Source organism: Somniosus microcephalus, chromosome 10, assembly GCF_052327205.1.
Source record: "Somniosus microcephalus isolate GS21.2 chromosome 10, FLI_Smic_1.0, whole genome shotgun sequence".
NCBI lineage: Eukaryota > Metazoa > Chordata > Chondrichthyes > Squaliformes > Somniosidae > Somniosus > Somniosus microcephalus.
In genome coordinates, this window is record NC_140996.1 from 6,624,383 (window position 1) to 6,650,799 (window position 26,417).

At 48.2% G+C, this 26,417-nt stretch overlaps 1 protein-coding gene and 1 long non-coding RNA gene across 3 annotated transcripts in view; both read right to left on the reverse strand.

Annotated features, from left to right (window-relative positions):
• The window catches only part of LOC147111415 (uncharacterized), a 61,956-nt gene extending 55,488 nt beyond the window's left edge, over positions 1–6,468 (reverse strand). Inside the window, exon 1 of one of the 2 annotated variants that reach the window (XM_085998379.1) lies at positions 6,306–6,468. In XM_085998379.1, the coding sequence (XP_085854505.1) occupies positions 6,306–6,309 (4 nt within the window). In that variant the 5' untranslated portion in view covers positions 6,310–6,468. Of the gene's footprint in view, positions 1–6,210 lie in introns of both variants that reach the window. The other variant, XM_085998378.1, reaches the window with a different exon arrangement.
• An 8,379-nt stretch (positions 6,469–14,847) lies between these two features.
• LOC147111416 (uncharacterized) lies at positions 14,848–25,476 on the reverse strand. The gene is made up of 3 exons (XR_015079832.1): positions 24,937–25,476; positions 22,891–23,010; positions 14,848–16,510 (listed from the first exon to the last, which is right to left on the reverse strand). It is a non-coding gene; the product is annotated as an uncharacterized LOC147111416 (long non-coding RNA).
• Between the last annotated feature and the right edge of the window lie 941 nt (positions 25,477–26,417).

The following is a 26,417-nucleotide window of genomic DNA, read 5'->3' on the forward strand; positions in this document are numbered from 1 at the left end:
GCTGATAAGTGATAAGTAACATTCGCGCCACACAAGTGCCAGGCAATGACTATCTCCAACCAGTGAGAGTCTAACCACCACCCCTTTACATTCAACGGCATTACCATCGCCGAATCCCCCACCATCAACATCCTGGGGGTCACCATTGACCAGAAACTTAACTGGACCGGCCACATAAATACTGTGGCAACAAGAGCAGGTCAGAGGCTGGGGGCTATAGGGGGGGAGGAGCTAAATACGATTAAAATCACTAAGGAAGTAGTACTTGGTAAAATAATGGGACTCAAGGCGGATAAATCACCTGGACCTGATGGCTTACATCCCAGGGTTTTGAGGGAAGTGGCGGTAGGGATTGTGGATGCATTGGTAATAATCTTCCAAAACTCCCTGGACTCAGCAAAGGTCCCGGCAGACTGGAAAACTGCTAATGTAACACCCTTATTTAAAAAGGGCAGTAGACAGAAGGCTGGAAACTATAGACCGGTTAGCCTAACATCTGTGGTAGGTAAAATTTTGGAGTCCATTATTAAGGAGACAGTAACAGGACATTTGGATAATCATAATTTAATAAGACAAAGTCAGCATGGTTTTATGAAGGGGAAGTCATGTTTGACAAATTTGCTGGAGTTCTTTGAGGAAGTAACATATAGGGTGGATAAAGGGGAACCAGTGGACGTAGTGTATTTAGACTTCCAAAAGGCATTTGACAAGGTGCCACACAAAAGATTATTGCTTAAGATAAAAAATTGCAGGATTGGGGGTAATATTCTGGCATGGATAGATGATTGGCTATCTAACAGAAGGCAGAGAGTTGGGATAAATGGTTCATTCTCAGACTGGCAATCAGTAACTAGTGGTGTTCCGCAGGGGTCAGTGCTGGGTCCCCAACTCTTTACAATCTATATTAACGATTTGGAGGAGGGGACCGAGTGTAACATATCAAAGTTTGCAGATGATACTAAGATGGGGGGGAAAGTAGTGAGTGAGGAGGACATAAAAAACCTTCAAGGGGACATAGACAGGCTAAGTGGGCAGAGATTTGGCAGATGGAATACAATACTGGAAAGTGTGAGGTTATGCACTTCGGCAGGAAAAATCGTAGAGCAAGTTATTATCTTAATGGCAAGAAACTGGAAAGTACTGAAGTACAAAGGGATCTGGGGGTCCTGGTGCACGAAACTCAAAAGGTTAGTATGCAGGTGCAGCAAGTGATTAAGAAGGCCAATGGAATGTTGGCTTTCATTGCTAGGGGGATAGAATATAAAAATAGGGAGGTATTGCTTCAGTTGTACAAGGTATTGGTGAGACCGCACCTGGAATACTGCATACAGTTTTGGTGTCCATACTTAAGAAAGGACATACTTGCTCTCGAGTCAGTACAAAGAAGGTTCACTCGATTAATCCCGGGGATGAGGGGATGGACATATGAGGAGAGGTTGAGTAGATTGGGACTCTACTCATTGGAGTTCAGAAGAATGAGAGGCGATCTTATTGAAACATATAAGATTATGAAGGGGTTGGATCGGGTGGATGCAGGGAGGATGTTCCAGATGATGGGTGAAACTAGAACTAGGGGGCATAGTCTTAGAATAAGGGGCTGCTCTTTCAAAACTGAGATGAGGAGGAACTACTTCACTCAGAGGGTGATAGGTCCATGGAATATGCTGCCCCAAAAAGCTGTCGAAGCTACATCATTACATAAATTTAAAACAGAAATAGACAGTTTCCTAGTAGAAAAGGGAATTAAGGGTTACGGGGAGCGGGCAGGAATTTGGACATGAGTCTAGGTTCGGATAGGTCATGGCCCTGTGGGTAGCGGAGCGGGCCCAGGGGCCGTGTAGCCTGATCCTGCTCCTGTTTTCGTGTGTCTAATGCTGTTAGATTCAGGAGATAGTCCTGTCATAGTGGATTGGGCGGTTAGGATCAGATCAGCCATGATCTTATTGAATGGCGGAGCAGGCTCGAGGGGCCAATTGGCCTACTCCTGCTCCTATTTCTTATGTTCTTATGTTCTTATGTATTCTGCGGCGAATGTCTCACCTCCTGACTCCCCAAAGCCTTTCCACCATCTACAAGGCACAAGTCAGGAGTGTGATGGAATACTCTCCACTTGCCTGGATGAGTGCAGCTCCAACAACACTCAAGAAGCTCGACACCATCCAGAACAAAGCAGCCCGCTTGATTGGCAGCCCATTCACCACCTTAAACATTCACTCCCTCCACCACCGGCGTACCGTGGCTGCAGTGTGTACCATCTACAAGATGTACTGCAGCAACTCGCCAAGGCTTCTTCGGCAGCACCTCCCAAACTCGCGACCTCTACCATCTAGAAGGACAAGGGCAGCAGGCGCATGGGAACACCACCACCTCCAAGTTCCCCTCCAAGTCACACACCATCCTGACTTAGAAGTATATCACTGACCCTTCATCGTCGCTAGGTCAAAATCCTGGAACTCCCTCCCTAACAGCACTGTGGGAGTACCTTCACCACATGGACTGCAGCGGTTCAAGAAGGCGGCTCACCACCACCTTCTCAAGGGCAATAAACGTCCACAGCCCAGGAAAGAATTTTTAAAAATCTGTATCCTCTGGTTACCGACCCTCTTGCCAGAGGAAACAGTTTCTCCCTACTTGCTCTATCAGAACCCCTCATAATTTTGAACGCCACTATTAAATTTCCTCTTAACCTTCTCTGCTCTAAGGAGAACAATCCCAGCATCTCCAATCTCTCCACATAACCGAAGTGGCTCATCCTTGGTATCATCCTGATAAATCTGCTCTGCATCCTCTTTAGGGTCTTGGACATCCTAAAGTGCGGTGCCCAGAATTGTACGCAATACTCCAGCTGAGGCCTAACCCAGTGAGTTGCAAAGGTTTAGCGTGACTTCCTTGTTTTTTGTGTTCAATGCCCCTATTTACAAAGCCAAGTATCCCAGACGCTTTCTTCACCGCCTTATCAACTTACCCTGCCACCTTGAAAGATTTGGCCAGCATGCCTTATTCATTATAAACGACACGTTTGTAATTGACGTCTATGGTAATGGAAAATAGCTCGTGCCATTTGCCCAATACAGGGGGCTGTCTGTGATAAGCACGGGCGGTGTACGTGGTGGGGACTGCACATTGGTTTGAATTAATTGGATCAAACAACCGTATTAAGCAGCCAACTGGCTCCACTATGATACGACCCAAAGTTTGTGTAATGTCAAAAAAAAATTGGCCAAAATTAAACTTATATTAAGTATTAAATGTGGAACCCTAAAATATCTTTCTGACCTGAGAGCAGGAATCCACCGGAAGCAAGCTGAACACTGCGCTACAAACGCTGCTGCATTATTTCTTTGCTCTCAATGTATAAACCAGCATTTAAATTGTGCCTGATTAAGAGCAGAGATTCACACACAGCAAGCTACGGCTTAACTACAGGAACAAAGGTTTGGAACTTCACCCTTTCCCAGAAACCAACAGTCAGAACGTTTCAGCAGGTAACTCTTCTCAGAAATAATTACTCTGCTTCAGGGGCATTTGCAAAGGATTTTCATCTCTCAGAATCAAACACAATAGCCCTATCTCATCAACCTTCTGGGGGATGGTGCTCTTTACAGGGAAATTCGAATCATCTCATCGAATCAAAGAAATTACAGCACCGAAGGAGGCCATTCAGCCCTTTAATTGGAGCTGTCGCCTCTGACCCCTTTCCCCTGCACTTTCCCTGTATCCTTTTATATTCTTGCTTGTCAACTATTGATCCAATTCCTCTTTAAATGATGTTTCAGTCTCTGCCTCACTTGCCCCTTGTGGTAAAACAACCCCCTGTTCCAACAACCCTCTGGGTGAAACCATTTCTCCCAACGTCCTGTTTCATTCTCCCAGTGATGATGCTCGGTCTGATTTAAGAAACTTCTGATAGCCAGGAGTTATTAACTCCAGCGTAGGGTTTTATTTGCAATCAAGGCCTTGGAGAGGGTGCAGAGGAGATTTACTGGAATGGTCCCAGGGATGAGGGACTTCAGTTACGTGGAGAGACTGGAGAAGCTGGGGTTGTTCCCCTTAGAGCAGAGAAGGTTAAGAGGAGATTTGATAGAGGTGTTCAAAATCATGAGGGGTTTTGATAGAGTAAATAAGGAGAAACTGTTTCCAGTGGCAGGAGGGTCGGTAACCAGAGGACACAGATTGAAGGGAATTGGCAAAATATCTAGAGGGGAGATGAGGAGAATTTATTTTACGCAGTGAGTTGTTGTGATCTGGAATGCGCTGCTTGAAAGGGCGGTGGAAGCAGATTCAATAGTAACTTTCAAAAGGGAATTGGATAAAAACTTGAAAAGGTGAAATGTACAGGGCTGTGGGGAAAGAGCAGGGGGGAGTGGGACTAATTGGAGAGTTCTTTCAAAGAGCCGGCTCAGGCACGATGGGCCGAATGGCCTCCTAATGTGTGTGTCGTTCTATGATTCTATCACTAGTGAATATTCTGAATAACTGGGATGTGCTCCATTGTATCTACAGCTTTTGAAGACCTGCTTTGTGTTCAGTTTTCCGCACCCGTCAACCTGATTGGAATCATGCTCTGCTGAATTCCTTTCCTCTCTATGTATAAAAATTGAAATAAAATTAAAATATTTTGACCATTATCTAGCAAAGAATCATAGAAATTTACAGCACAGAAGGAGGCCATTCGGCCCATCGTGTCCGTGCCGGCCGACAAAGAGCTCTCCTGCCTAATCCCACTTTCCAGCTCTTGGTCCGTAGCCCTGTAGGTTACGGCACTTCAAGTGCATATCCAAGTACTTTTTAAATGTGATGAGGGTTTCTGCCTCTACCACCCTTTCAGGCAGTGAGTTCCAGACCCCCACCACCCTCTGGGTGAAGAAAGTTCCCCTCAACCTCCCTCTGCTGTGGTTCAGTGGGCAGCACATTTGCCTCTGAGTCAGAAGGTTGTGGGTTCAAGTCCCACTCCATGAGACTTGAGAACATAAATCTAGGCTGACACTCCAGTGCAGTGCTGAGGGAGCGCTGCACTGTCGGAGGTGCCGCCTTTCAGATGAGGCATTAAACCGAGGCCCCGTCTGCTCTCTCAGGTGGACGTAAAAGATCCCACGGCACTATTTCAAAGAAGAGCAGGGGAGTTCTCCCCGGTGTCCTGGGACAATATTTATCCCTCAACCAACACAATTCACAATTCACAATTCAAATCGCTTTATTGGCATGATAAGTTACATCTTATGTTGCCAAAGCATCAAAATACATTTATGGTTTAGCACATAAACGCAGTTCTATTCATACAGTGTATAAACAGGTATATCCCTGAGTGTATAAATATACATTCACATTGTTTATATATATTCTTTTCTTAGTTTACTGGTTGTCCCTCTGTTCATGGCAAGCTGTAACATAGTGTGCCGCCAGTGTTACACAGCTTCTCTCCTCTCCCAGTAGGAATGGGAGTTTTTGGTTGTCATTCAGATGTCATTCAGATGTCAACCAACATAACAAATACAGATTGTCTGGTCATTATCACATTGCTGTTTGTGGGAGCTTGCTATGTGCAAATTGGCTGCCGCGTTTCCCACATTACAACAGTGAGTACACTTCATTGGCTGTAAAGCACTTTGAGATGTCCAGTGGTCGTGAAAGGCGTTGTATAAATGCAATTCTTTCTTTTTCTTTTTTATAATCCTCCTACCAATTACTTTAAATTCTCTGCCCACTGGTTATTGACCCTTCTGCTAAGGGAAATAGGTCCTTCCTATCCACTCTATCCAGGCCCCTCATAATTTTATACACCTCAATTAAATCTCCCCTCAGCCGCCTCTGTTCCAAAGAAAACAACCCCAGCCTATCCAATCTTTCCTCATAGCTAAAATAGGAAGAACACAGCGCAAAAAAACCCCAGATATATTGTTGTTAAATTTAAACTTTGTGAAGCTTTTTGCAAACAATCTCCATTTTAGTGTTAACATTATACCCGTCTGTATGTCTAACAAAAATGGGGATAGTTGCACTACCCATGAGCGGTGACAGCCATACCGCAAACCTTTCTCTAAAATACTACTTAAATGTTAAAATTTAAAACATTCCTGTATTAACTGTGATTACGGAGTGTACTGCGATTGATGGAGCTTGCATCGATAGCAAAACAGGTCCAATGTTCCTTATTAAACTAGGCAGCAATATGTATTTCTACCACATATGGCAATTGGGTATCTCCCTTACCTTGTAACTGTGCGGCAAAGAGAAGCAAGACGGCCAAGAGAAAACCGCCGCGAGTTCTTATAAACCACATCGTTCTCCAAAAAGTAGTCATTTACCCATTAAAACAAGCACACTGGGACCAGGTGGAGAATCAAGCACTTCTCTCAATGATTATCACAAAGTGCTCAAGGCGTTCAAATGAAATCTTGTGAAACTACTGAGCCCTGGCATTGTATCTGCCACACTGCGAGTAACATGTGAGTGAGATGCTCTACGATTCATTCCCCTGCACCAGAAGTGACGTCACCCTGTGGTTAGTTGTGCAGACAGATGTGCGTTTAGATTTTTCTGATAAAATTACATTTATAGTCAGGTTGTTTAGTCTGATTAAGATCTGTTTATTCATGAGCTGGCAAACTCGCCACCTGTCTCTGCCAGCCTATTTCTTTCTGGCTTTCTAGAAAACTGATTTACGTATTTCCATGATTGTTGGTGCTTTAATTTTTAACGTGCAATGTGTTGGTGCCCCCTCTAACTGAGCGCTAGTTACCCTCCTTCCCTCAATCCCTCCTTATCTCCTTCCTTCCTTCCCTCCATTCCTCCTTTCCACCTTTCCTCCTTCCCTTATTCCCTGCGTCCCTCCTTTCCTCCTCTGAATGGCAGTTGAATTTCAATGTTAACGGTGAGACATTGACTGCCTGCAAACAACAACAACAACTTGCATTTTTATAGCGCCTTTAGCACCGTAAAACATCCCAAGGTGCTTTGCAGGAGCCGACTATTTCGGGCCATTCAAAATTGATACCAAGCCGAAGAAGGAGATATTAGGACAGGTAACATAGGAAGAGGAGGAGGCCGTTCAGCCCTTCAGGCCTGTTCCGCCATTCAATGAAATCATGGCTGATCTGTAGCTTAACTCCATATCCCTTTACACCCTTGTCTAGCAAACATCTATCAATCTCAGGTTTTAAATGAGCCTCAGCATAGAAACATAGAAGATAGGAGCAGGAGTAGGCCATTCGAGCCTGCTCTGCCATTCAACGAGATCATGGCTGATCATCCAAACCCTAGCACCCGGTCCCTACACCGACAGCCATCCCACCCAAGCCCTATCCCCGTAACCCCACGTATTTAATCCCCCCTAACACTAAGGGCCAATCTTTATCATGGCTAATCAACCTAACCCGCACATCTTTGGACTGTGGGAGGAAACCGGAGCACCCGGAGAAAACCCACGCAAACACGGGGAGAATGTGCAAACTCCACACAGACAGTCACCCGAGGCCGGATTTGAACCCGGGTCCCTGGCGCTGTGAGGCAACAGTGCTAACCACTATGCCATCTACTGCTTTCTGTGGGAGAGAGTTCCACACTTCCACCACCCTTTGTGTGAAGTGTTTCCTAAATTTCTCTCCTGAACGGCCTGGCTCTGATTTTAAGGTGATGTCCCCTTGGCCTAGACTCCCCCGCCACCGGATAAAGTTTCCCTCCATCTACCCCATCAATGCCTTTCAAAATGCTAAAAAATTTATCAAATCACCCCTTAGCCTTCTATATTCCAGGGAATACAAGCCTAGTTTGTGTAATCTCTCCTCATAATCTAACCCTTGGAGCCCTGGTAACATTCCGGTGAATCTGCACAGCGCTCCTTCCAAGGCCGATATATCCGCTCTAAGGTGTGATGCCCAGAACTGTTCACCGTGCTCCAGGTGTGGTCTAACCAGGGCTTTGTATAGCTGCAGCAAAACCTCCTCCCCTTTCTATTCTAGCCCTCTTGTTATAAAAGCCACCATTCCATTAGCCTTTCTGATCATTTTTTTGTACCTGACCTCTACATTTTATTGATCAGTGTACATGGGCCCCTGAATCTCTTTGGACCTCCACTGTTCCTAGCTTTTCACCATTTAAATAATACTCGGATCTCTCCTTGTATAGTCCAAAATAGCTGACATCACACTAACCTGTGTTGAAATCCATCTGCCACTGTTCTGCCCACTCACTCAATCTGTCAATGTCTCTTTGTAATGTTATGCTCCCATCTGCACTAATTACTATGCCCCCAATCTTTGTGTCATCAGAAGGGTTGATATACGGCTCTCTATTGTGTTATCTAAGTCATTAGTTCTCAAACTGACGTCCGCGGAATTGTTGCAGGGGGGTCCGGGAAACATCGACTAATTATCCGTTGGAGAAGATCTCTGAAAAATTGCAGATTGTAAAAATGAGCCAGTGAGGATCGGGGAGGAGGCGGGACCAGACTGCTCATGTTCAGGTTCCTTCCAATGACCTCATTGGTGTCTGTGGGAGGAGAGCAGGGATTGGCTGGATGGTAATGCGGCAAAGGGTGACTGAAAAATTGAAAAGTTTCGTCGGGGGGTCGGTAAGTTTTAAAGTTCAACCAATGGCGGGGCGATGGAAATCGGGGACGTGCAAGAGGCCAGAATTGGAGGAGCGCAGAGATCTGGGAGGGTTGTGGGGCTGGAGGAGATTACAGAGATAGGGAGGGGGGGGGCGAGGCCATGGAGGGATTTGAACATAAGGATTGAGAATTTTAAAATCGAGGCATTGCCGGATCGGGAGCCAATGTAGGTCAGCGAGCACAGTGGGTGATGGGACTTGGTGTGAGTTAGGACACGGGGTGATGGGTGAGCGGGACTGGGTGCGAGTTAGGACAGGGGGTGATGGGTGAACGGGACTCGGTGCGAGTTAGGACAGGGGGAGATGGGTGAACGGGACTTGGTGCGAGTTAGGACAGGGGGTGATGGGCGAACGGGACTCGGTGTGAGTTAGGACAGGGGGTGATGGGCGAACAGGACTTGGTGCGAGTTAGGACACGGGGCAGCAGAGTTTTGGATGAGAACAATAAGAAAATCGAAAGATAAATTGTTTGGGAACTTTTTAACCTTTGACTTGACATGAAACCACCCAGACTGTTCACATAGACCGGATTGAGGCAGATTCCCACCCGAGCATGTGTCAAAGTGAAACCATGATCATTTCACATGGAGGCAAAGTGTGTTCTGTAGCTGTCTGTAAGGTGATATCGCTTCCAATATCAAGTCTTCCCTTCAAATGAAATGGCTGAAACTTTCCGAGGAAGCGTGTGAAAAAATAAAAGAGAATCACGCCTCCTCACTCCTGCAATGAAAGTTGCTGGCAAGGCCAGCATTTATTGCCCATCCCTAGTTGCCCCTTGAGAAGGTGGTAGTGAGCTGCCTTCTTGAACCGCTGCAGTCCGTGTGGTGAAGGTGCTCCCACAGAGCTGTTAGGGAAGGAGTTCCAGGATTTTGACCCAGCGACGATGAAGGAACGGCGATATATTTCCAAGTCAGGATGGTGTGTGACTTGGAGGGGAATTTGAAGGTGGTGGTGTTCCCATGCACCTGCTGCCCTTGTCCTTCTAGTGTGTAGGACACTGTTACATTGCTGTCTTCTGGGCCATGAAGGTAACTTTTCCGAACTCGTGCTTCCATTGCTGAGAATGTGAATGTTGAATTAAGCACCACGGTTAATCTCTGTTCCCAAATTCCAGATACACAGTCTCATCTGGCAGAGCTCTGTAGTGGGAGCGTGTGATCATACACTCTACTTTTTATATATCTGTGTCTGTGTGTTCACAGCCTTGCTGTGCTTGCTGTTCCAATAAAACCTCTCTCTTTTAAAACTCAGATAAGAATCCCTATCTGATCAAATCTGACAAACTGAGGAAGTTGTTGGAGATGTTAACATTTCGGCAGAGAATGTGGATCAACTGAGAGTCGTAATAAAGTGAAGTAGTTTTTGCAAAAGGATGCAATGATTTCAGAGATGAGACGATGTTAAGGATTCCTGTGATCGTGCATAATCCACTTGACCGTGAGGGTCGTCAACACATCTGTGGCTGCCTCTGCCCAGCTGCAGATGCCATACAATTAGTTAGTTGCACATTACACCGATTCTAAACAAGCCGTGCTTTTTGTTTACAATCACCTCCTACACATTTTCCACTCACCCTCCGCTAACAGTAGGGAAAGTTACACTGACACAATGTACATGTGTAACCACAAACTGTAACATCCAAATCACACGTTGTAAAGCTGGCGCTGAACATAACATCATCCCTTTCCTCACCACACCCACACACATCCTCATGGAGGAGTGTCATACACATAAATACACACACACACATATAAATACACACACACTCACACACACACACACATACTCACACACATACTCACACACAAATACACATACTCACACACAAATACACACACACTCACACACAAATACACACACACTCACACAAATACACATACTCACACACAAATACACACACACTCACACACAAATACACAAATACACACACACACAATTACACACAATTACACACACTCACACACACATAAATACACACACACTCACACACACTCACACAAATACACACACACACAATTACACACAATTACACACACTCACACACACATAAATACACACACACTCACACACAAATACACACACTCACACAAATACACACACACACAATTACACACAATTACACACACTCACACACACATAAATACACACACACTCACACACACTCACACACAAATACACACACTCACACAAATACACACACACACACACAAATACACACAATTACACACACTCACACACAAATACACACACTCACACAAATACACACACACACACACAAATACACACAATTACACACACTCACACACAATTACACACAATTACACACACTGACAAACAATTACACACACTCACACACACACACACACAATAACACACACGCACTCACACACACTCACACACACACAGAAATTCACACACAATCACACAAACACACACACAAATACACACACACACATACACACAATTACACACTCACACACACACAAATACACACACTCACACACAATTACACACACACTCACACAATTATACGCACACACTCACACACACACAATTACACACACTCGCACACACACATACACACTCATATACATTCACACACACACGCACATATATCATTATTAATTAGTCATGGCTAACACTTCATTGATTTATTCGAGAGGCTTATGTACTGAAGCAGTCAACTATTGAGTAAACACCTGTTTCTACCCGAAACACACAGGGGGAGAAATTCATTATTGTTCAGGAATGGGCCCTAACTTTGGAAAAGTTTGAGATTTAGCGCCAGGCGCTAATGAATCTCACTGTACGCAAAATTCAGTGTCATCGCTCAAAGAAAGGATGGGAGCGTTAAATCAAGCGTTAATGGCCTAGCTCAGTGGCGTTACACTAAAGCGCTGACCAATATCAGGTGCAGTCTAATCGCAAGTCACCATTGTCACAGGCTCTTTCCAGTTCTTAAAGGGGAGGTTCATTGATGCTGCAGAACCTCATTCTTAGCATTGCTGCCTGTGAACCTGTGTCAGCAAGCAGGAGCAGCCAAGTCCAAGGAGCCGGATGACTCAACCAGCTGTACTCATGGCAGATCCACGCCCCAGGGAGAGAGCCCGCAGATTTTCGGACCAAGCATTGGAGACGTTGGTGTCCGATGTGGAGCGATGGTGGATGATGCGCTACTTGGCAAGTGGCAGGAGGCCCTCGCCGCATGTTTTCTGTGCCATGTGGTGGGAGGTTGCCCAGCATGTCTTGGGCAGCACTGTGGTCCCCAGGACCCCCACACAGTGTAGGAAGAAATTTAACAACCTCACTTGGGTGGTCAGGGTGAATCAATGCTTCAACAAATGCTACATACCACCATTTGAACCACAGTCTGCACACACTGGCCAAAGCACCACACCCCCAGTGCTCACCCACCAACAATCCCTACCTACTAACACTCACACCCAGATGGAGAGGCCTTTAGAAGAAGGGTGATGGGCATGCACACCGAGATGATAGGTGCAATGGCAAGGGTGTACGAGAGCCTCTTGGCAATGGTAAGGAGCGTGGAGGAGTCTGCCTCCATTGCACAGAGCTCTGCACACACCATGGAGCCCATCATTTCCACTCTGCAAAGGATGGTAGACTCCCAGAGAGACCACGGTGACACAGACCTGAAGCCGCGTGTCATGGGCGATCTGGCAGCTTCCATTTCAGCACAGTGCTGTAATGCAGTCTATGGTTGGTGCCATCCAATCTCAGACTGCTCTCATGCAGTCTCAGCTTGATGCCACGCAAGCTCTGATTGCTGCCATCGTGGCTGGGTCTACCCCTGTCAACCGGGGCTTTCACGGTGTCGCAGCAGGCTGGCAATCTGTGCTGCAACAGATTGCTAGGGATGCTGAGGTGCCGCCCTGGGGGAGTGGCAGTGGGTCAGTGGAGCAGGAACCTGCTGTCCTCTCTCAGGATGACAACATTCCTGCTCCCACCACTGCCACTCCGCCATTGACCTTGTCGCTGCCTATCATCCAGCCAGCCCAGACTGCTGCCACCCATGCTGAGATGGTGCAGTCTACAGCCGGGCCTTCCAGGCCCAGAGCTGGTCGAGGGTGTTCTGCAAGGCCATCTGAAGTCTCCCACATGGACACTCAGCAGCCTTCCACCAGCCCTGCTGCAACCACTGGGCCAACACTTCGTAAGAGCACTAGAGCAGGCAAAGGCACAGTAATGAGAGGCACTAAGGGATTGCACAAGGGTGAATAGGTAATATTGTTGTTGTAAGGATGTGTTCACTGATTATTGATAAATTTATCAATTCACTTCGGATAATTTTGTCTTGTCTCTCATTTCAGCTGTGCATTGTGATATGGCCTGCGACAGGGATGGAATGATGGGGATGTGGTGAGCAACGGGGATCTGGGGTTTAATTTACTGGAATCGCAGTCTGATGAGGCGGTAACGAACCGCCCTTCCGGAAGGCCGATTGAGTGACTGCCTCCTCCCTCGCTCCTGTTCCTCCTCCTTGCCCTCATCCTCCTCTCCCCCTTTCTCCTCCTGAGGTGGTCCCAAAATCCCTGGTGGCAAGGGCTGGGCCCTCATGATGGCCAGATTGTGGGACATGCAGCTCTATCGAGTACTGGGGGTCTCCTCCTGAGTGGTCAAGGCAGCGGACCTGTTGCTCGAGCACCCCAAAGGGCTGCTCGATGATGTTCCTGGTGTTGGCATGGCTCTCATTATATGAGCGCAGTGCAGGAGTGTTGGGGTTGCGGAGGGGAGTCATGAGCCAGGTGGAGAACAGATAGCCCTTGTCTCTGACCAGCCAGCCGCGAGCTTGACGTGGTGGCTGGAACAGAGCTGGCACACTGGTCTGGCGCAGGATGAAGACATCGTGGCTGCTGCCAGGATAGCGGGCATTCACATTGAGGATTCGCTGTGTGTGGTCGCACACCAACTGCACATTAAGTGAATGGTAGCCTTTGCGGTTACGGAAGATCTCAGGATTGTTATGCGGTGCCCACGTGGGTGCAGTCATTGGCGCCCTGCACCATGGGGAATCCCGCTATCCTGGCAAAGCCACATGCACGCTCGTCCTGCTTCTCTCTGGTGATGGGGAAGGAAATGTGATCCCTTCTCCTGTAGAAAGCCTCTGTGACCACCCGGATGCAGCGATGGATGGCGAACTGCGAGATTTTAGCTATGTCTCCTGTTGCAGACTGGAAGGATCTGCTGGTGAAGAAATTGAGGGCAACGGTGACCTTGACTGTCACTGAGAGAGCCGTGGTCACCCTGACCTGAGGCTCGAGGTCTGGTTGCAGGAGGTGGCAGAGTTCTGTGACCACCTCCTTGGTGAAGCAGAGCCTTCGAATACGCTGCTCCTCGCTTAATTGAAGGTAGGAGAAGTGCTCTTGGAATACCCTCGGAGGGTAAGGCCTCGTGTTGAGAGCCACATGTTCCACTCTTTCTCGCTGCCTCCGCTCCCTCCATCGTAGATCCTGGAGGGCGAGGTCGACTGCCAGTACAGCCCCCATTAATGTTACCAAGTGCAGCACTTTGATTGTTGTGAGAATAAATGTAACTAATTTTTAGAAGCCGCAACACTCCGGAGACTAAACAACCTTTGAATGACTGAATTCAACTCTTGAACTATCTCAAAGTGACAAGGAAGCAGTGAAACGGCACTAACCCGAGAGCTGCGACTCATTACTCATGATCCCTTTAAGTAGCTCCCCGGGAGCCAGCTACCGCCTGCTTCACGCCTCCTCTCCCTGTCGCTGTCAGGGCAAGGCGCTAAGGCAGGGGGCGATAATCAATTTGGTAGGTCGGGCGCCCCGTGAGCGTTGCACACTCACTGATGTCATGATCTGCCTGGCGCTGAATTCCCCGGCGCCATTGCGTAGCGGAGGAGCTACGGGGGAGGCGGCCGAATTTGGTGTGCAGCGCTGGATTCACCTCGTCGTGGCGCTACTTCCTCAGCACCCCGTTAGCGCCCGTGCCAGGCGCTAACTGGAGGCACTAAGGTACCGAATTTCTCCCCCACAGTGTTTAACTTGCTGTAAGCAGCAAATTTGTAATAGACTATAAAAGTAATGGAAAATGCTTAGTGTTTTTTTAGCCAATTTTAACAAAAGCCCAATTTAAACATTGGTGCCTCAAGAGAATACCTTGCCCAACTTCCGATCTGTCAGAAAAGGAGCAGAGATTTTCCTGCCGTCAAGACGATTTTCTCCCTAAAATATATGAAGGATCCACGATTCATAAATATATCGTTTTTAAAAACAGGTTCTGTGTTTATTGAGATGGGTGACATACAGAAAGAACGGATAAACACCAGAGAGAGAAAAATAAAGAAGGGAATCTTTTTGAAAACGGGAAGACTCGGTTCACACTGAATATCAAACTAGCCCGGAACTGGAAACAGATTTAAATAAAAACAGAAAATGCTGGAAACACTCAGCAGGTCAGGCAGCATTTGCGGAGAGAGAAACAGAGTTAACGTTTCAGCTCGATGACCTTTCGTCAGAACTGGATTCTTTACTTTACAGCCTTCTGGGCTCAACATTGAGTTCAACAATTTCAGATCAAATCCGTCGCTCCCACTTTTTCGGAGAACAGTTGCTGTTGATGATTCTGCCGTTTCCATTCCCACCTCCTCTAGACCCATCTTTTGTTTCTTAACTTGTCCCATTCCCATCTCCTTTTGCCTCGCGCCATCATCCCTTTTGTCATTTAATCTCTCCTGTCTTCCATCCTATCACAGACCTTCCCTTTTGTTCTTTCCTCCCCTCCCCCCTTTCCCTGCCCCCACACTTGCTTAAAAACCTGTTCCATCTCCAACTTTTTCCTGTTCTGATGAAAGGTCATCGACTTTTTTTTATTCGTTTATGGGATGTGGGAGTCGCTGGCAAGGCCAGCATTTATTGCCCATCCCTAGTCGCCCCATGAGAAGGTGGTGGTGAGCCGCCTCCTTGAACCGCTGCAGTCCGTGTGGTGAAGGTACTCCCACAGTGCTGTTAGGGAGGGAGTTCCAGGATTTTACCCAGCGACGATGAAGGAACGGCGATATGCTTCCAAGTCAGGATGGTGTGTGACTTGGAGGGGAACTTGGAGGTGGTGGTGTTCCCATGCGCCTGCTGCCCTTGTCCTTCTAGGTGGAAGAGGTCGTGGGTTTGGGAGGTGCTGCTGAAGGAGCCTTGGCGAGTTGCTGCAGTGCATCTTGTAGATGGTACACACTGCAGCCACGGTGCGTCGGTGGTGGAGGGAGTGAATGTTTAAGGTGGTGGATGGGGTGCCAATCAAGCGGGGCTGCTTTGTCCTGGATGGTGTCGAGCTTCTTGAGTGTTGTTGGAGCTGTGCTCAAACAGGCAAGTGGAGAGTATTCCATCACACTCCTCACTTGTGCCTTGTAGATGGTGGAAAGGCTTTGGGCAGTCAGGAGGTGAGACACTCGCCGCAGAATACCCAACCTCTGACCTGCTCTTGTAGCCACAGTATTTATGTGGCTGGTCCAGTTAAGTTTCTGGTCAATGGTGACCCCCAGGATGTTGACGGTGCAGGATCCGGCGATGGTAATGCCGTTAAATATCAATGGGCGATTAACTTTGTTTCTTTCTCCACAGATGCTGCTTGACCTGCTGAGTATTTCCAGCAATTTTCTGTCTTTATTTCAGATTTCCAGCATCCGCAGTATTTTACATGATTTAACCGATTATTACATGGTAACTTTAACAGATAGTTTGATATTTCCACAAAACCGTTTTAAATTACACGAATACTTGTTTTAAATTGTACGCAAACTAATAGCGACTGAACTAAGAAAAGGTTCCACAAATTGCGAACCAGGTGTCTCATTGCTGAGCCAATGTCTGCAGACCGAAGCTCAGAGCTTCTGATGGGTGGCAACGGTCAATTCATTCCTGGAAACGACCTGTGACAAAACAAATATCAACATGTTAGCAGCCCCAAACCTGCACCCAGAGCTTCATCAGAATCAAGACCTGCGACAAATCTACAGACACACTTAAGGATAATTCAAATCCCACTCCAGAGACTTGAGCACAAAATCCAGGCTGACACTCACAGTGCAGCACTGAGGGAGCGCCGCGCTGTCTGAGGGGCAGTACTGAGGGAGCGCCGCGTTGTCGGAGGGGCAGTACTGAGGGAGCGCCGCGTTGTCGGAGGGGCAGTACTGAGGGAGTGCTGCACTGTCGGAGGGGCAGTACTGAGGGAGTGCTGCACTGTCGGAGGGGCAGTACTGAGGGAGCGCCGCGTTGTCGGAGGGGCAGTACTGAGGGAGCGCCGCACTGTCGGAGGGGCAGTACTGAGGGAGCGCAGCACTGTCGGAGGGGCAGCACTGAGGGAGCGCCGCGCTGTCGGAGAGGCAGTACTGAGGGAGCGCCGCACTGTCGGAGGGGCAGTACTGAGGGAGCGCCGCACTGTCAGAGGGGCAGTACTGAGGAGCGCTGCACTGACGGAGGGGCAGTACTGAGGGAGTGCTGCACTGTCAGAGGGGCAGTACTGGGGGAACGCCGCACTGTCGCAGGGGCAGTACTGAGGGAGCGCCGCACTGTCGGAGGGGCAGTACTGAGGGAGCGCCGCACTGTCAGAGGGGCAGTACTGAGGGAGCGCTGCACTATCGGAGGGGCAGTACTGAGGGAGCGCTGCATTGTCGGAGGGGCAGTACTGAGGGAGCGCCGCACTGTCGGAAGGGCAGTACTGAGGGAGCTCTGCACTGCCGGAGGGGCAGTACTAATAGAGCGCTGCACTATCGGAGGGGCAATACTGAGAGAGCGCCGCACTGTCGGAGGGGCAGTACTGAGGGAGTGCTGCACTGTCAGAGGGGCAGTACTGAGGGAGCGCCGCACTGTCAGAGGGGCAGTTCTGAGGGAGCGCTGCACTATCGGAGGGGCAATACTGAGGGAGCGCTGCACTGTCGGAAGGGCAGTACTGAGGGAGCACCGCACTGTTGGAGGGGCAGTACTGAGGGAGCGCTGCACTGTTGGAGTGGCAGTACTGAGGGAGCGCCACACTGTCGGAGGGGCAGTACTGAGGGAGCGCTGCACTGTCGAAGGGGCAGTACTGAGGGAGCGCCGCACTGTCGGAAGGGCAGTACTGAGGGAGCTCTGCACTGTCGGAGGGGCAGTACTAATAGAGCGCTGCACTATCGGAGGGGCAATACTGAGGGAGCGCCGCACTGTCGGAGGGGCAGTACTGAGGGAGTGCTGCACTGTCAGAGGGGCAGTACTGAGGGAGCGCCGCACTGTCAGAGGGGCAGTACTGAGGGAGCGCTGCACTATCAGAGGGGCAATACTGAGGGAGCGCCGCACTGTTGGAAGGGCAGTACTGAGGGAGCACCGCACTGTTGGAGGGGCAGTACTGAGGGAGCGCTGCACTATCGGAGGGGTAATACTGAGGGAGCGCCGCACTGTCGGAGGGGCAGTACTGAGGGAGCGCTGCACTGTCGGAGTGGCAGTACTGAGGGAGCGCCACACTGTCGAAGGGGCGGTACTGAGGGAGCGCTGCACTGTTGGAGGGGCAATACTGAAGGAGCGCCGCACTGTCAGAGGGGCAGTACTGAGGGAGCGCCGCACTGTCGGAGTGGCAGTACTGAGGGAGCGCCACACTGTCGGAGGGGCAGGACTGAGGGAGCGCTGCACTATCGGAGGGGCAGTACTGAGGGAGCGCCGCACTGTTGGAGGGGCAGTACATGAGGGAGCGCTGCACTATCGGTGGGGCAATACTGAAGGAGTGCCGCACTGTCGGAGGGGCAGTACTGAGGGAGCGCTGCACTGTCGGATTGGCAGTACTGAGGGAGCGCCGCACTGTCAGAGGGGCAGTACTGAGGGAGCAGTGCTCTGTTGGAGGGGCTGTACTGAGGGAGCAGTGCTCTGTTGGAGGGGCTGTACTGAGGGAGCGCCGCACTGTCGGAGAGGATGTGCTGAGGGAGCGCTGCACTGTCAGAGGGGCAGTACTGAGGGAGCACTGCACTGTCGGACGGGCAGTACTGAGGGAGCGCTGCACTGTTGGAGAGGCAGTACTGAGGGAGCGCTGCACTGTCGGAGGTGCCATCTTTCAGATGAGACGTTAAACCGAGGCCCTGTCTGCTCTCTCAACTGGACGTAAACGATCCCATGGCACTATTTTGAAGAAGAGCAGGGGAGTTATCCCAAGTGTCCTGGGGTAAATATTGATCCCTCAACCAACATCACCAAAACAGATTGTCTGGTCATTTTCTGATAACATGGATTTTAGTTTTACCATCTGCTCTGTGTGATCTTAAGAATAAGGAATATTTTTGCAGACTAGGTTATGGTGAATTCTGCTAACAGTGCCATACCTGTAAGTGTGACAAAACAATTGTTTGAGTCTTAACAGGGGCTGTATCTTTATCTTTCTGTCTCCACATTGATCCCTGGCCTCCATTACGCTGTTCCTGGGTGTGTCCCCCGTGTCCATGTTACTATCTCTATTGATAGTAAAGAAAAAGAGAACTTGCATTTCTCCAGCCCCTTTCACTTCCTCAGGATATCTCAAAGCGCTTTACAGCTGTTAGATCCGTGTATTTTTGATGTTATGTGTCTTTCAATAACTAGACACGAGACTGCAGGAACAATCAACAGGTATTTACTGGATGAGGGTTACTCTAAAAACTAAACGTACAGATCCCTACTCAGGATTTATATACAGGTGTGGTCACTGCCGGTACTACAGTATACAGGAGCTGTAAAAAGTAGTTCTCCCCTTAAAGGTACATACACTACAATTCCTCCCCTTTTAGATTGACAGTACCATAACATTCATTTAACAATTAACACTTTTAACATGCACATTAACTGAAAATAGTCCATTTATAAATTCAGTCTTTGGGGCGGCTTCCTGATCCTTTCTGGATAGCGCCTTTCCTGAGTGTCTTGTTCTTGGTGCGGAGTCCCCCTGTCATCAGTTGGTTCATCAGCTTCCGATGCTACTGTTTCTGGGGTAGATGCTACCTGTATGTCGGGGTCATCACCAGGTGCGCGAGACATGGGGTTGACTCGTTCCTGTGCCTCTAGGATCTGGTCAACATGGCGTCTCACAATGTTCTCCCCAACATCCACTGTGTACATTAGTGGCCCCTGCCGTGTGCATATCGTTCCTGGTTGCCATTTCTCTGTTCGGTAGTCGCGGGCCAAGACTGGTTGCCCTACATTGAAGCTCCTTGTCGGCTTCTCATTGATGTGCTGGAATTGCTTATTCTCAACATCTCTTCGTACATTTGGTCTGAGCAAATCCAGACGAGATCTCAACCTTCGGTTAAAGAACATCATGGCCGGGGTCCGGTTGGTGACTGCATGTGTCGCATTTCTGTAGGCTAACAGGAAATTGTCCACCTTATGCTACAGCGGAATGTCGTCATCGCACATGGCCCTTACTGCTTTCTTAAAGGTTTGCACGAACCTCTCAGCCAAACCATTTGTGGCTGGATGAAACGGGGCGGATGTGTAATGCCTTACCCCATTCCTTTTCATGAATCTTCGAAACTCTTCGGACACAAACTGTGGTCCGTTATCAGAGCAAATCTGCTCTGGCAAGCCATTTCTGGCAAATATGGTCCGTAGGACTGCAATAGTTTTCTCCGTGGTGGTGGACGACATTTTGATCACCTCAGGCCATTTCGAGTGCGCATCCACGGCTATTAGAAACATTGAGTCCATTTTTGGTGTTTCCTTACCGTTATATACAATGTTCACCCTTATTTTTCCTTTGGGGTAGACTTTTTGCCCCGTGTACGACTTCAAGACAATCTCTGTATCTCTCAAGGGTATATGTGAGAATAGCCGCTTGTAGTCCCTTCGGTTTATGACTGTTAGGGCTGATCCTGTGTCCAATTCCATTTTCACTTGGACTCCAGCTATCTTGAGCGTGACCCAAATAGTTTGATGATCCTCCATTTGGATCACCTTATGTAGTTTCAGACAACCCAGCTCCTTGCTTCCGGAGTCTGTATCACTATTCTGTTCGTCTGAACTACTCTCCGTCACCTTATGTACCTTCTTGTACTTCTCCTGTGGAGATTTCTTGCTGCTGGTTTTCTTTCCCGACCTGCAGACTCTTGCTATGTGTCCTACTTTTCCACACTGTCTGCACACTTTGTCCTTAAACCAGCAACCATTATGGTCGTGTGTTGTTCTGCCGCAGCGATAACACTTCACTGTTCCGTATGACATTTCATTTGTGCCATATTCTTGCGGTCTCCGTTGTATCTCTGCAGCGCCCCGTGCGGCTGCTTCGTGTGATACTGCCATGCTGAAAGCCTTTTCCAGCGTAAGGTCCTTTTCAGATAAAAGCCGTTTCTGGGTTCCTTCACTTTGAAGCCCACACACAAACTTGTCCCTTAAGGTATCTGCTAGTCCTGCTCCAAACTGGCAGTGTTTCGATAGCTTGCGCAGTTCCGTTAAATACTCAGCATTACTTTCATCTTTATGCTGGTTCCTTTTGTGAAACTTAAATCTTTCTGCTATCAGCAGCGGTGTGGGGTTTAAGTGGTTCTGTAGGATTGACACTATGTTTCCAAAATCCTTGTCCACTGGCTTCTCTGGGGTTACTAGGTTTCGCAGTAAGCCATACATTTTTGCACCCATGGAATTCAAGAATACCAGCGCTTTCCTCTCATCTGGCACTTCATTCGCCTTGCAGTACACTTCTATGCGTTCGACATATGTCGTCCAATCTTCGACTTCATTGTCGAACGCTGTGATACTGCCACTCTTCGGCATCCCTGGGCGTGGTTAGACTGGCTCAACATGGTGTTTTCCCGCGCTTCCCTTCTTCTCCGCTGCGGCTCAAAATGGCGTTTTCCTGCGCTCTCCCTTCTTCTCCGCTGCGGCTCAAAATGGCGTTTTCCCGCGCTCTCCCTTCTTCTCCACTGCGGCTCAAAATGGCATTTCCCGCGCTCTCCCTTCTTCTCCGCTGCAGCTGCTCGGCCCTTGAACACCGGCTGCGCTCTGCGCGTTTCCCTGTCTTCCCCGCTGACGCTGCTCGTCCCTTGAACACCGGCTGCGCTCTGCGCATTTTCTTTCGCGCCTCTCTCTCTTCTCCCGTCGACGCCGTTCGGTCCTGAACACTGGCTGCGCCCTGTGCGCTCTACCCTCTCTCTTCTCCCGTCGACACCGCTCGGTCCTGAACACCGGCTGCGCCCTGTGTGCTCTACCCTCTCTCTTCTCCTGTCGACGCTGCTCGGCCTTTTCTGTGCCGTCGGTTGGCTCTAGCCGCCACTGTCCGGGAAGGGTCTGCGCCGTACCTGTTGCCAGCCCGTTTCACTGGACCACCGTGACTGGAGAACCAAGCCCAGCTTTCAACAGCCTCCCCTGCGATGCTGAATCTCTGCTGGATGACTGGGCGGTTGCTCGTGGTCGACGCCCGTGCTTCTGGCCTCAACTTTCTTCCACTGTTCTCCAGGAGCGAATCCCTGGGAGGTAATGCAGAGTTGCAGGTAGGTTCGAATCTGCCTCGTCGCCACTGTTAGATCCGTGTATTTTTGATGTTGTGTGTCTTTCAATAACTAGACACGAGACTGCAGGAACAATCAACAGGTATTTACTGGGTGAGGGTTACTCTAAAAACTAAACGTACAGATCCCTACTCAGGGTTTATATACAGGTGTGGTCACTGCCGGTACTACAGTATACAGGAGCTGTAAAAAGTAGTTCTCCCCCTTAAAGGTACATACACTACAACAGCCAATGAAGTATTTTTGAAGTGTGGTCACTGTTGTAATGTAGGAAATGTGGCAGCCAATTTGCGCTCAGCATGTGATAAATATTGGCCAGTACGATGGGGAGAACGGCCCTGCTCTTTTAACTAGACAACAGTTTCTAAAACATTGGTGGCAATAAGTAAAACTGGATATTAACAAGGTACAGGATTAATAGTTGCAAAATTTATTTCAACAACACCTCCCAAACCTGTGACCTCTACCACCTAGGAGGACAAGGGCAGCAAGCGCATGGGAACACCCCATCCAAGTCACACACCATCCTGATTCGGAAATATATTGTCCGTTCCTTCATCATCGCTGGGTCAAAATCCTGGAACTCCCTCCCTAACAGCACTGTGGGAGCACCTTCACCACACGGACTGCAGCGGTTCAAGAAGGCGGCTCACCACCACCTTCTCAAGGGGCAACTAGGGATGGGCAATAAATGCTGGCTTTGCCAGTAACGCCCACATTCCGAGATTGAATAAATTAAATAGCTATCATTGGGAGAAATGATACAGTAAAATTATAACCATATAATTGTAACATTGCGAATTATTTCTTCCACTTACCTGTTCAAAAATTTAACGCAATGACACACTGCAGAATGAACATTAATATCCACAGTGTATGCACAGAAACCTCAAGGGTTTTCATCCCATTGTTTTCAGCAACTTCCTCCTGAAGTTTTCCTGTAATATTTAGTAAAGTGGAGAAATTAGTTTAATGCTGCAGGTACCTTGGAATCAAATGTGGGGAAGTGGTTAACATAGGCACACCATGAAGTGAATTCGAGACTTGTTTTCCCTCGAGTATAGAAGATTAAGGGGTGATCTAATCGCGGTGTTTAAGATGATTAAAGGAGTTGATGGGGTCAATAGAGAGAAACTATTTCTTCTGGTGGGGGGAGTCCAGAACAAGGGGGCAGAACCTTAAAATTAGAGCCAAGCCGTTCAGGGGTGATGTCAGGAAGCACTTCTTCACACAAAGGGTGGTGGGAATCTGGAACTCTCTCCCCCAAAAAGCTGTCGAGGCTGGGGGTCAATTGAAAATTTCAAAACTGAGATTGGTAGATTTGTGTTGGGTAAAGGTATTAAGGGTTACGGAACCAAGGCGGGTAAATGGAGTTAAGATACAGATCAGCCCTGATCTAATTGAATGGCGGAACAGGCTTGAGGGGCTGAATGGCCTCCTCCTGTTCCTGTGTAACAGGCTTGAGGGGCTGAATGGCCTCCTCCTGTTCCTGTGTAACAGGCTTGAGGGGCTGAATGGCCTCCTCCTGTTCCTGTGTAACAGGCTTGAGGGGCTGAATGGCCTCCTCCTGTTCCTGTGTAACAGGCTCGAGGGGCTGAATGGCCTCCTCCTGTTCCTGTGTAAATTGTTGATGCTGAGGGAAGGTTCTATAGATTGCCAACTACTTGTAAATCCTCGACTCTTTCCCTTGGGGAAAGGCCGGGTCAAAAGAAACCCACAGGAAACGATTGGTTTTCTATCTTGGATCAATGTTGGAAGTGTGCTCTTGGGATTGTCCATAAACTAGTAGAGTTTGGGGAAATTATAGTCAGGGGAACCTTTTTGGATAATTGGAGCTGCAAACATTTCTCTGCAGGGATTGGTGTTCTGGGAGAGACTGTGACTATACGCAGTGTTTACATAGAATTTACAGCACAGAAACAGGCCATTCGGCCCTCTGCTCGGTGCCGGTGTTTCTGCTCCACACCAGCCTCCTCCCACCCCTCTTCATCTCACCCCATCAGCATAACCTTCTATTCCTTTCTTCCTCATGCGTTTATCCAGCTTCCCCTTAAATGTTTCTCTGCTATTCGCCTCAACCACTCCCTGTGGTAGCGGGTTCCACATTCTCACCACTCTCTGGGTAAAGAAGTTTCTCCTGAATTCCCGATTGGATTTATCAGTGACTATCTTATATTGATGGCCCCTAGTTCTGGTCTCCCCCACAAGTGGAAACATCTTCTCTACGTCTACCCTATCGAACTGCTTCAGAATTTTAAAGACCTCTATCGGGTCACCCCTCAGCCTTCTCTTTTTCAGGGAATAGAGCCCCAGCCTGTTCAATCCCTGATAGATATAACCTCGCAGTGCCCAGAACAGCAAAATATTTTTTTAAAATTCATTCTCGGGATGTGGGCATCGCTGGCAAGGCCAGCATTTGTTGCCTGTCCCTGGTCACCCTTGAGAAGGTGGTGGTGAGCCGCCTTCTTGAACCACAGAGAGCATGTAAGATTCAACCACATTGCTGTGGGTCTGGAGTCACATATCGACCAGACCGGGTAAGGGCGGTAGATTTCCTTCCCTAAAGGGACATTAGTGAACCAGATGGGTTTTTACAACAATCCGATAGTTTCATGGTCACCATCACCAGCTTTTTATTCCAGATTTATTTAATTAACTGAATTTAAATTCCCCAGCTGCCGTGGTGGGAGTCTGAACTCAAGTCTCAAGATCATTAGTCCAGGCCTCCTGGATTACTAGCCCAGTGACATTACCACTATGCTACCATACCCGTAAATATAATCTTCTTTACACATCTGCCTGGTTGAATATGCAATTACTAGTGATGCAATTAAATTGCTGGCGTACGAAGTTAGTCTACTTACTCCGAACCGTTAAGGTGATGATGTGTTCCCGTGCTGAAATTGACAGGGCACCAGTTATCTTGGCCTGGCACTGATAGCGTCCACTATCTGATTGATCCAGCTTTAAAAACCGAAGGAAGGCAATCAGTGCAATGCTCTCATCTTCTTGTGGCTTTGGCTCTGTGAAGCCCACTTCATGGTTATGGTCATCTTCTATTCCAGAACATTCACTTCCTCCGATCAACATCTTACACCAGCGAATTTCAGGCCTCTCATTCTTCGAGCTGTTGTATTTCACGGTGCAGTTCAGAGTCAGTCTCCTTCCTTCATCAGTCTCAATGTGCGCTGATTTGTAGATGACCAGCAGTGACCCTTCATACTCTGTGAAGAACAGGAAATGGCCATGAGTGCCTGAGTACAGCGTGGAGCTATTCATTGCGAGGTGTGTGCTCCCGACTTGGAGTCACACTGGTTCAGCGATAGGACCATGGTGGGGATGGGGGGTTGGTTTTGCATGAATTGGCGGCTCGTGGCTCGAGTTTTGTGTCGTGGGACCTGTTGAGCTCCACAATATTCGATGTGCTCTCGGACTTCAAGGTCTGACTCAGAACCCACTGCCCTGCAGTTAATTATTGCAAGCCTAAAACTGATGACATTGAAATCTATTAAACAATGACCAGAAATAATCAAAATGCTCATTGAAGGGAAGGGTGTAAAGACAGGGATGGAGTAAAATGACGGGAGAAAGAGCGGTTTCTCCTCATCACAAAGCGGATTAAAAGCTAAATCTTCCTGCCTCTATATGGTCTCAGTTGCTTTAATATTTTTTCTATAAAACTGACGCTCCCCTTGTCTGAGTGTGAATGTCGACACGTACAGTACTTAGGAATGGGTCGCTGTTGTATGAACGCATTAAAGCATAGAATCAGGCAGACAGGCTTATAACTGCGATGTTCACTTTATTGTGTAAAATGGCCGACTGCCCTTTTCCCGGGTAATTCCCATAATGTAATTCCCATAAACATTACCATATTTACTGGTGTCAAACTCGCACATTACATTACCGTATTGACTGGTGTCAAACTCGCAATCAATACATGACATCCCCCTTTTCCTTGGAAACAAACTTGCAGTTTACAAACAGTTGCTTACAATAACACTGCATAACTTATTTGGTTTATAAACTTTTTACAAACTTGTGTCTTACCACACAACTAAATAATTCCCAGGTTTAAACATTTAACATCACCCATGCAGTTCTCGCAGTTTATGTTGTGACATAATCAGACAGTCTTTGGGGTTTTCTTCTAACCCTTTGAGGTCTGGCTGTATTGGGTATGTCTGACATGTTGGTGTCAGTGGGTATTGCCTGTGTCACAGTGGTATATGTGTCAGGGTCTACTATACTGTCCTCAGTCCCTTGTGTTTCCTCCTGCTCATGGAGTGTCTCCTTTGGTCCATTGGTTCTGTATTTCTTCACAAACGTAGTGTTTCTCGAGTAG